General features: G+C 32.0%; 1 protein-coding gene across 8 annotated transcripts in view; it reads left to right on the forward strand.

Moving 5' to 3' along the window:
- The window catches only part of LOC121114266 (uncharacterized), a 53,588-nt gene extending 42,196 nt beyond the window's left edge, over nt 1-11,392 (forward strand). For 4 of the 8 annotated variants that reach the window (XM_040708180.2, XM_071886966.1, XM_071886967.1 and 1 more), the window contains 7 exons: nt 2,858-3,067; nt 5,919-6,060; nt 8,274-8,473; nt 8,533-8,685; nt 8,741-9,306; nt 9,385-9,848; nt 10,179-11,392. In XM_040708180.2, the coding sequence (XP_040564114.1) occupies nt 2,858-3,067; nt 5,919-6,060; nt 8,274-8,473; nt 8,533-8,685; nt 8,741-9,306; nt 9,385-9,848; nt 10,179-10,796 (2,353 nt within the window). In that variant the 3' untranslated portion in view covers nt 10,797-11,392. Of the gene's footprint in view, nt 1-430; nt 641-2,857; nt 3,068-5,918; nt 6,061-8,273; nt 8,474-8,532; nt 8,686-8,740; nt 9,307-9,384; nt 9,849-10,156 lie in introns of those variants that run through there. The other 4 variants (XM_071886968.1, XM_071886969.1, XM_040708182.2 and 1 more) reach the window with 2 other exon arrangements.
- Nucleotides 11,393-12,211: the final 819 nt, after the last annotated feature.

The raw sequence follows: 12,211 nt of genomic DNA on the forward strand, positions 1-12,211 counted from the left end.
TTTTGAACCCTTTTTCTGTTTATTTTCGGATGAAAGGTTACGAGATACAATGAAGGTAGAGTCGTGCTAATAGTTATTGCCTTAATCAGCGTTCGGATTGTTGAATTAGAATTAGTTTTTGTTAATCTGTAAGCACTTCTTAACAGCTATTAAATGATATTCCATTGTTGGGAATAATTGGCAAACTATCAACAGATGTTGAAAGGTTGCGTGGTACAAATAAAGGTAACGACGTGATGTATGTATGTATGTTGTTCATGCATCCATGTTGTATTAAACAAGTTTAACATGTCCTTGTACTACGACCACTACTCATGATGACAAATGACGTGCAATGTGTGCAGTCTGACCTTAAAAACTACAGCATTGCTGCATTACATATATATATATATATACATAATATTATACTACTTTAATCATGCGTAATATTAGTAATAGTAATATTATTTGGATGTGTTGGGGTGTTTAAATAAATGAAGAACGTAAAAATAAAAAAAAGTTGTAGCATTCCCACCTACAAAGATGTGTGTGTGTGTGTGTTGGAGCTCTCCTTTAATTTATACAAGAAGAAGAAGGCCATGATGAGTCATTCCTACCACTTACATATGTGTTTCTTTACTTGACTCTACTTATTACTTGGGTACTTTGTTATTTAATTCACTTCTTCATATACACTATATTTTGAAACGTGAATTATATCCTTTCAAAAGAGATACTGCTACTTCAAAGAGGGTCGGACTGTCCGTTCCTCTCAAGATAGCATAATTGTCATCGATTCTTAATCATACACCCTTGTTAATTGTATGTATTTAAACCGTTATGAGAGATGATGATAAGGAAAGGAGTGTTGGCGATGGGGAATACAATAATAAATAATGCAATACTATCAATTATTATGCTAATGATGGGTAGCGTATTTATCTAATATTGCACTGCTCATTTAAAATGCTACTAAATCCCTCAGCCCTCATTATCTTTTGTTATTTAAGTATGCAATTACATAATATGTCTGTATAAAAGTAGCTTCGAAGGAGTTTTCTTAATTTACATTTATATGTTTTATACAAGTTGTAACTTGTACATATAAGCAAATTGCACAAGTTACAACCAAGAGTGAGATGAAGAATTTACTGCACTTGGATTCATAATAAAGCAATAATTAAATATTCCATGGATAGTCAATATATATATTGTTGATTTATCTTTGGACTATTTTAATAAAATATAAGTATTATGTGGCACAGTATAAAGTTCAAATGCCCACAGTTATACGAGGGGGTCTGAAAAGTTTTTGAACTCAGCGTGAAGATGGCAGCACTCGTAAATAGAAGTAGGTCACATTTATCTAGCATCCGTTGAGAGTTACTCACCAAAGTTTCACCCATTTTGGACGACCAGTTGTTATGTAACTGTCGTTTGAGTGAGTTGATGTGAGCGTTACTTTGAAAATGGACATAAACGAGTATGTAGCTGTTATTAAACATTTGTTTTTGAAAGTGTAACGGTTTGTTGTTTTAAACTTTGACGCGTCAATCCAACTTGGAGTAATTGACCCAAAAACGAAAAGTGTCTCGTGAACAATTATTTTGCAGAGAAAAAACGTCGAGTACTGTTTGGACGGGTTACAGGGATGAAAGCATCCCTGGGAGAAGTAAATAGAACTACAAGGAGACTATGTTGAAAAATAAAATAAAACATTCAGAATAAATGTCTGGTATCTTTGATAGGTCAGAAACTTTTAGACCAAACTTGCATTACTCATAATACATAATAATCCTGAATTTTTAATATTTTATCAAAAATAAATGATGGTATCAATGAATAGTTACTTAGCTGAATGACCAACGCTGTAATTGACTAATGCTTTAAGAACGAAGAAATTGTAGCTTAAACATAACATATACATATTTCGAAGTAGGTTTGTGTCAGTCTTTATTTATTCGGTCTAGTCTATTCTTAGGACCAGTCCTTGGAACCAATGCATAAGATTGTCGGTCCTTCGGACGGTCAGTACAAGAATTGATCAAAAAAAAAAAGTTGATTGACGTCATCAGGGATCGAATTTTATAAGTTTTAGTACTGATGTATAAAACTAAACTGGTCGGTTCTGCAGTCTTCAGTCCTAAATATGGACTGACACAGCACTACTTCAACGGATAACTATTGTCAATTTCTATGAACAAAAATATTCTAATTAATATTTTAGGTGTGTCACAAATTAATTTTAATCATTGAATAAATTTTATGGTTCAAAGGCCATATATATACATCTATTAAAGGTTCTAAACTTTGCCGAGGTATTGTAATTCTTTCCAAAAATTTGAATAGCAAGTCGATAATTGACCAAATTATGGCTATAATATGTGATTAGGTTGTGTCTATATATATGTGGTCTTGAACCCAAATGAAGAAAAGGAGAAAATCCCAACTTATGCCTTTTTACCTCATATATATATTTAAGTGAATTATAGAGTTATTATTCAAATTACTGGGATGAGATATGATAACCAAGAATGATAACTATAGTTTAGAACCTTTATTGCATTTAAAATACTTATATTGACCCCGATATGTTCCCTTTCAAAAATAATACCCATCTCAATCTTTTCTTGTGGCGATCAATTTTGCCTACTTTAAGTACAATTTTTGACACACTCAAAGGGTAAATAAAAATAATCTTGAAAGTAAGCTGGAATAATTTTTTTTTTCAAAATTGAGTGTGGATTACATTTACGTTATTCGACGAATTTCTGTGAACAAATTATTTTTGTGTTGATTCATCCCACATATTATGCACCATTTATTTTAATGGCTACTTTTAATATTATAACTATAATTACTATTCATTCAATTTCAGAGGCAAATTCGGACGTGTCATGAAATGTCGAGACTTTGATACACCTGACAAATACTATGCAGCAAAATTTGTTCACACAACTCGGCGTGATGATCGAAGAAACGTTGAGCGTGAGGTAGAAATTATGAATTCCCTTAAGCATCCCAAATTGCTTCAGTTGTTTGATGCCTACGATAATGGAAGGAACGAAATGTGCATCTTGACAGAGTAGTAAGTTGCATTTATTATGCTTACGATTTTGTATCTATGAATCAAATGCTGACATTATGGGGCATGAGTCTGTTGTTCACTTATTTGTTAATTATGACAGCTTAGTACATCATATGTGCCATCTTACGGAAATTGATGTTTATTTTAATTTGGTCATGCTTCTTAAAAACGTTGTTTTACTCACGTTATAAATTGCATTATAATTGAGGGAGACACCACCTTGGGAGCTCTAAGTTGATATTTTTACTACTTAAAATGGACAAATTTCCAATAGATCTTGATTAAACTCCATCAAATTGCTTTAAGAATTAAAAAAAGACTTAAAATCTGGATTAAATACTACTTGATACTAACGATAAACAGTGATATTTGAATATAATCAAAGTAATATGAAGCCCTATGAAATATCTAAATTTGCAGTGATTTTTTTGTTGTTAATCGGTTAGGGAAGATAATAGGATAATTAAAGAAAACTATCTTATTCTTTCCATTTTAATACTTAATTTTTATCTACAACTAGAAGAGGGTGCCCGCGTTGCAGGGCTGAATATAGGGAAATAGAAACAAAGAATGAAGGTAGAAAAAAGAGACTGACAAAAGGGGATAAATATAGAAAGAAAAAAGGGCAACGGGGGTTTATTTAGTTTAAAAAAGGCTTTTAATGACCTCGGAGGCCCAAAAAAATCATAGAAACATGCTTGGTTATCTTATACATCTACTTGCTAAATTTCAGACTTATAAAATTATATATATAAGATTTTATAACTATATAAAAACGTATTTTTGGTACATTTAGGGTCAGATATATAATAAAACTAGGCGATAGGCATTCTTCATCGAAAATGTCTATTTCCCATTGGTCCCATTTTCACAATATCCAATCGTTTTTCCTTCTTTTATTATGCCCTTATACATGTAATAGAATAAATTATAAAAATAAATAACAATATAATATTTTTGTATTACAGGGGCGTCCGTAGAATTAGGGGGTTTGAAGAAAAAAAATCAAAAGCAGTTAAAAAAAATTCTAAAATTAAATTACAAATATACCACTCTTTTTTAGTTTCAAATATTCAGTTTCACTAATAAGAATAAAAAAATACTTAATTTGGGAGGGGGGATTCAGCCCTTCCAGCCTTTCCCCTGCGGCGCCCCTGATTATATTGTATTATAATGAAAAAAATAATATTTTTTACAAGATCTCTGCAATAATATTAATATATATTTGATATATCTTATTTGGCTTTATAAACGGGTCCCAATTATCGACAGTTCTTTCCTTTCAACCGTAACTTTGGTATGCTATAGATATATAAATAGAGATGTAACATTTTGGAAAGCATAGTGGTAAGTTGTTTGAATATTCCTTTTTTTTTTTTATTGAGGATTATTTATTTATTTATTGTAGTACCCGGGATTGCCGTGAGTAATAAAGTGTCGGCTAAAAGACAAATTTGTGCTTTAAATATAGAAGATACTTCCAGAAGAAATCCTCAGTGTTACAGTGTTCTGTTTTTTCATGAGCAGACTCGCACGAAACTACTCATTACTTGTATCAATTAATAAAAATTTGAGAGGAAAAAAATATAGTGGGATTACTGATGAGTATTTTTAATCTTTAGAGCGCTTATATTTAACATTTAAGAATATGGCATGAATTGTATTAATATAAATATAGGACCAATGCAAGAAAACCAGAAACAGTGCCCTTGTTATATATACACACGCCAGCAATATTTCATTAATATGACTATATTATTGTTTGTTTTTTTTAAACAAAAATATGTATGATATAGATCAAGGAGCACTATGTACAGTGCACCCTGTATACCCGTTCCATTCTATACGCCTGCAATATTTTATTAATACGACTACATTGTTATTTCTTACATCGAAATATGTTTATATGATTTACATCATATGCAGTGCACCCGGTAGCTTGTTTTCCTATTTTCAGACGGACAAACTTTGCTTTATTAATATAGATGTATTAATAACGTGGAAACAGCTATACATTTAATAGGCTAAACAGATCTCCCTGTAAATATAATGAAGATAATAATTGAATTATTAAGAGATGTGCTCATTTAGGTAAAGTCAACTCTAGTTCAATTTTTTCCCTTCTGATTATGACATAATCTACAATTACAACAGCTGTATTCAACTTTTCTAGATCAGAATTTTTATTATCGATTTGCCTAAGTAAGCCAAGCATCCCAGTAAAATCCTTGTCACAGCTCTATACGTTTCTTTCTTTATCCCTTTACCCTGTACTGTGCCAAAAATGACATGATGGGCCTCAAACGTTGCCAAAGTCAGGGATTTTTAAATTCACAAACAAATAAGTGCCTACCACATTAAATGAATTAGCTTTGGAAGATTTATTTATTTTTTAATTATGAACCTTCATGGTATAACAGTTATTGCGGAAAAAGAATACAAGAATGTACTCTTGACATTATTTTAATAGTACATTAAATTGAAAAAAATCTTCCTTATTCTTTTTATTGAGATTTTAATCATCAATTGTTGATATTTTTCTTATAATTAATGTTTCAAATTATTATTATTTCTTCCCCTGACATTTATTTTTGTATGCCTTATCCGCAATTTTTTTAAAGTAAGTGATTAAATGATTTTATGTTATCATACTTATTCATCTGTCGTCTAGATTTGTAATTATAATTTATGTTAATTGTTTGGAAGGAAAATAAAGACATTACTGTGTTTTAATGATGTGTATTAAAAGACGTATGTTCCTGTAGTGAGCCTGTTTTTGATAACATGCGAAATATGAATCCTATGTATGTGAATCATTCGTATTTCTAATCTTTATTATTTTATTTTTCAGTATCGGTGGTGGAGAGTTATTCGATCGTGTTATCGAGGATGAATTCGTGTTGACGGAAAAGGCATGCATTGCTTTTATGAAGCAAATCCTTCAAGGCATAGAATATATTCACAGTCAACAAATTGTTCATTTAGATTTGAAAGTAAGTTGTGAATAAGAGAAATTTAAAGAGTTGCTCATTTTTGTTTCTAGTGTTGAGAGATTAATTTTTTCCCGTTCAATCTTAAGTCATTTTTTCTAAACCGACTTTGACCGATATTTCGGTTCAGACCGTCGTCTGAAATTTGATTGTTTTCAAATCGAGGATCATTTTTTTCGATCTCAATCTATGGACTGATATATGAATTGTATCATAGTTATATAAATAAATATTTGAAGGATATCTTGATCTAAACTTCAGCTGTTGACAAAGATGGATGTTGTTGAGATATAGAGCTGTTACTAAGGACATGTCTACCAAATTATTTTTGTATAACAGGAGAATTCTTTCTACCCAAGCTTCAAATAAGACATCTGCCTTACAATGACAAACTGCAATCAAAAATAACTCGTTCTCTCCAAGGATAATAGAAATGTATTTCTATTACCCTTGGTTCTCTCTACATATTTATTTATCAATGAGTAGTACAAATATTATCTATGCAACAAATTTACACGGCGTTATATCGCCAATACAAATATATACGCTGTATTTTTTGTCAGCTATCGATGTTTCTAATCAGTGTGCTGAACGTTGATTGGTAGAGTTAGAATAAGCTACTGTTAAGCTGCAAACAATTCCCAACAATCATTGAACAATAGTTCCATAGTTGGGAAGAATTGGCTACCAACTGATTTTTGACCCTTTCCCCCCTTTTTCTTTTCAAAAGAAAGTTGATACAATATAGGTACTACGTACTTCATATGACGTCGTTGTATAGTAGGCACCAACCTATATAATAACTGGATTCACAACCTATTGAATAAAAAGGAGAATGAGAGCTCCTCGTTTTTCAGCTGTTGACTACTACATAGTCAATAGTCATAGTACTACTACTTTGATATTTTTTTACTATATAGGTATAACATAAAATATCAGCTCAAGGTTAAGTCTCCTTTATTTCTCCAATTGATTATCCGGCTATTATATAGGTTGATGTTCACAATTTTGAAAGTCAACTAACGTCAACAGTTCATCTACTATAGCAAGGGTCTCCAACTCGTCGTTTGCGAGCTACCAGTAGCTCACAGCCCCTTTCCAAGTAGCTCGTTAAAGGGTCTTGGCTAGATTGGCTTTTAGATATGAAGTCCTTCCAATAAAAATATTTGTAACTATTTTTATAAAAGCAAGTTCAGAAATGGCACGCCTAACATTTTGCTTATTCATTTTTTGTATTCGAAATCAGCGAAAAAAGAGGGGAAAAGTTTGGCGATCTTAAGAATGTGTTTAGACTGTTTTTTTTTAGGCTGATCACATTGTCTCCTTTATTGTATCTCACAACCTGTCTTCTAAAAAGAAACAGAGAAAAGGCCCAAAAGCAGTTGGTAGTAGTTGGCCAATTATGGTTCAATTCTTCCCACCTATGGAATCATTATCCTATAAATGTTGGGCATTCTTCAGAGCTTCAGCAGTTTATTGGAATTTGCCCAATTAACGTTCAGAACACTGATAGAAAATAAAGAAGCAGAAACATCGAAGGCATAAAACAAAATACAGTGAAAATTTTACTGTATTTCTTTAAATGAATGAAATAATTTGGTCGACTAAAAATGATAGTGGTCTAGAACTGTCAGACCGAAACATTTCTTACACTTTAACAATATTCCTTTTATTTTCCTCCCTTCTAAACAATAACCTAATTGGAATTTCAAAGATTGGACATTTTCCAAACCCCTTTTACTTGGTTATACGTACCTGATGATAGGATTCCGGAAGATGCGTGCATATTATTATAAAATGAAATTGCCTTCAGTATTTTTTTTTTTTTTTCATGTACTTCCACCTCCTACGCCATAGTAAATTATCTATTCTCTTTTTGATGATGGTAATTTATGTGTACTTATTTATTTATTTTCCTTGGTGAACCTCATTTTATTGATCAAAAAATACGTACATTCATATTATAATCACTGATTATATTATTACTATTATTTACCAAGTATGTTTAGAAAATGCTCATAAATTACCGCCCCATTGAAAGAAAGAATAAAAGAGAAAAAAGTTATCTATACAATCTTAATTGTCCATTTTAAACTCTCCGGATCAAATCATCATCATTGAGAAGGGAGAAAATATATATTAATTTGTATTCTACTTTCCTATATATACTTTATCTCATCAAATAACGTATGAATAATTTTCATTTCATGATATAGCCGGAAAACATATTATGCCATACAAAGACTGGAAATAGAATAAAAATTATAGACTTTGGACTCGCTAGAAGATATGAACCCATGAAAAAATTACAAGTCCTTTTTGGAACTCCCGAATTTGTAGCTCCAGAAGTGGTCAACTTTGAGCCCATTGGCTACGCTACAGACATGTGGGCTGTTGGAGTTATTTGCTATGTTTTGTAAGACTTTTTTCTCCTTTAAATAGTACATACATTATGATTATGTAATGTTTTCATAGACTCTCAGGCCTTTCTCCATTTATGGGTGATACGGATCTAGAAACCATGGCCAATGTAACGATTGCTGAGTATGACTATGATGATGAAGTCTTTGATAATGTATCCGACTATGCTAAGGATTTTATCGATAAACTTTTAATGAAAGAAAAGGGGTAAGGATGACAGTTTTTTATTTACAAAGATTGACTAACTAATTAATTGTTTCAGAAAGCGATATTCTTGCAAGAGTTGTCTTCAACATCCCTGGCTTAACAATTTCAACAATAGCAAAGAACTTTTATTTGCAAAGGAAAACATATCGACCTTTCAAAAAGATCCTTCCAAAAAGTCTAACTACTACTTATTTGATCATTCCAACCATACAATTACACCCACTGAAGACTCTCTCATCCTTGCTGACGTTAACCGAAAACGATCCTTACTTGAAAATTGTAAGGAAAATGAAATTAAGAGATGCAAAACCCCTACTCGCGAGGACAGTTTGATTCAACCAAAGAAGGAACAATCCAATTGTTGTATTGAGCTATGGCAAGCAACGGAGCGCACTGTTACTCCTTGCTGGGAAGATTTAAGCTCAGTCAAACCCCTAGCTATTAATTCATCCAAGGAGGATGATACAAAAACGGAAGTTAGTTGGGAACCTGATCATGGAGCTGAATCAATATTGGAAAATGTATCTGAAATCCCTCCTTCTCGTACACAGTCTCTTGAAGAAGAAGAAAACAAAGAGAATAACCTTCCATTACATTCTGAAACTTTGATAAACGCAAATGGTAAGTTATGTCATTTATTATATCTATTGATTGACTTAACAGCTTATTCTTATTTGATGATTATTTATTTTGTTTCAGAAATCGAAGACATTAAATTAGCTACAGCAACCTCCGAATCAAAAAATTCTCAGTTATCATCTTCCTCATCTACAGGTATCACATCTCCTAGTCCACCGAGTAGTCAAGTTAGTTCATCGTCCCCTCTAATGTCTTCATCAAGTTCAATGGATGCAACGACCTCAGGTTTCCGATCGGGAACCTCCTCATGCTCCTCCTCTCCTTCTGACTGTAATAAATTAACGCATAGTAAAAGAGCTGAATCTTCAGAAAATATCTTTGCTGAAATAAAAGATATTATTCGCAATTGTCCTGAACCAAAAAGTCGGGTTGACGACAACGATAAAATACGTGTTAAAGATAGACTGAAAGAAGACCCTATTTTTCCTCCATCTCCTAATCCCAAATTGGATCTTTCCCCAACTCTTCCTAATCCCTCCTCCACTGAATCTTTTGATAATTCTATCGCAGAACTTAGTAATAAGGTAATAGATTAATTAGCATGTGGTGTGCGTTTACAGTTGAATTTGCTCAAGTAATCCTTCTAATATAATATACCTCCTCTTTTTTTTCAACTCATACTCTTGTGACTTCTGAAAGTTAATTAATTATTTTAATCTGCATGTTTTAGTATATTATAATGTTTGACTAATTATGTAGAAAAAATGACTTTATTTCCTTATATACAGATCATTATGTATTTTTAACCATTGGCAGATTTAAAATGTAGATGCATGCTATTTCTGATTTAAATAGTTTTTAATTAAAGAAAAATAACTAATGTCTTGTATAGTTAAATGGATCATATCTCTTAGGTGGAAAACACAATGTCGACGGACATCACTCCTCGAAGAGGTCGCAGTCATCGCGACAGTACTTCGAGTTCGATATCCTTAGTAAAGAATCGCTTCGAAAATCATCGTTCCACCGCTGTAGAGACAAAATCCCCGTTTACCTCGATATCAAATCGTCACAACGATGATGCTGGCAACGAAGTTGCTGATCCTCAACGATCCTCAACTCGTCAGTCACAAAAACCACTTGGAAAAGTAACTGTTCGACGCCGTTCCCCCAGTCCTGTTATCACTGGAGCTGTGGATCGTGTGAGAGGAAGATTCGAGAAACCAACAACCAATAATAATAACTCTTTTGAAAGACGTTCTAGTAATTCTTCCGTCAATAGTTGTAGCAACATCAACTCTCTCCCAAGGAGCTTTAAGTCATCATTGTCTTCCTGTCCTTTATCTTCACCTTCTTCTAGATTTCCACCTACTCCTGTCTCCCCACCTGCTCGACTGTTCAATTATCGTAGCAATACTAGCATCAGTCCATCCATTCTTTCTACAACCCTAAATAAAAAGTTTTCCAATAGTCGGAGTCAGCCACATGGAGGGGACTCTCCGTATGTGAGAGGACCCTTTGGATTTTTTTGATATGAGTAGTAGATGTTCTTCTAGTAGTACTTTAATTTAAATTTGTCGCTGTGATTATCTTATATACGATTGTTTGTTTTTTTCTAAAGAAAAAATACTCCTTAATTTATTATTATTACTTACTATCAATTAATTACATATTCTCCAAAATTAAAAACTTCGTGGATAAAAATCATTTCTACAAAAAGTCCTTTGTCTGTTATGTTTCTTCGTTCAAATTCAGATATTTTTATTTAAAATAATTTTATATAGGTACATGATCATAATTCATACAAATATATAATATAATAGGAAGCAAGCACGAGGTAATTAATTTCGAATTATAAGTTTTCAAAATTCTTCTTCTTCTCTTCCCCCTCATCTTTTTTTTTTTTTTTCTCTCTCTCTCTCTCTTAAAAAGGAGCTTTTATTTCTTTAAAAAGTGCTAAAAACAGTTATTATAATCATTACTATTCTCCATGTTTCAAATTAGTCTTGTTCAATTTTTTTTGTACCTGCGTATCCACCATGTAAATATTCATACAAATTATACATGTACACAAAAATTAATTATATTTATGTCTCTATACTATTATTAAACGTTGTGATATTATTAATTATTTTCCCTTCCCGTCGTTTTGTTTTTTCTCTAAAGTCTAAATGGATCCTGATTTCATTTTTATATGATTTTGCCTTGAGGACTCTAGGGAAAGAGTGGACACTCAGTAGAAGAAGAGCATGTTTTTCCCTTCTCTTTGCGGATTGGCTTAAAATTGTCAGCTGTCATTAGGTCTATTTTAAAGGTATTGAATAGTGTTTGGTTTCGGTCTAGAAATCCTAGGTTGTTATATTTTTTGTTGTACCGAACTAATTCGGTCCAAACGCGTGCAAGGAGCGGGGGGGGGATACATATGGTATCATTGTTCAAAATACTGATGTGATTATCATCTGCCTGCTTTATTATGATTTTTGAGGGTATAACGAAAGTATTTATTAGCAAAATGTTTAATGAAGATTTACTACGTATAATTGACTTAGACGTTTTTTACCCGTTACAGTAGATTTTATAACGTCACACTCCATGAAATTGTAATTCATTATGAACCTTATTCTCAAAGTAATAGCTAATGAAACGACAAAGTAGAGTATTTCGAAATATATTTGAAGTTCCAAGTTTAAAAAAGAAGGCTTTAATTAAATATAATCTACATAATAAAAAATATACCATCATACATTTATGTTAAATATACAAAATTAAACAATTGGAATCATATAACTAATAACAATAAATTATATATACAGAATATTGAAATAATAGATTGATCCAAATAATACTCTCTTGTTCTGACACTGGAATCCAGTTAAATATGTCATAACTTTAGGTTGCAAAACACAAACGAGACGTGGAGTTTAATCAAAAAGATGATCACCCCTCT

This window comes from Lepeophtheirus salmonis, chromosome 3 (genome assembly GCF_016086655.4).
Source record: "Lepeophtheirus salmonis chromosome 3, UVic_Lsal_1.4, whole genome shotgun sequence".
NCBI classification, from domain to species: domain Eukaryota; kingdom Metazoa; phylum Arthropoda; class Copepoda; order Siphonostomatoida; family Caligidae; genus Lepeophtheirus; species Lepeophtheirus salmonis.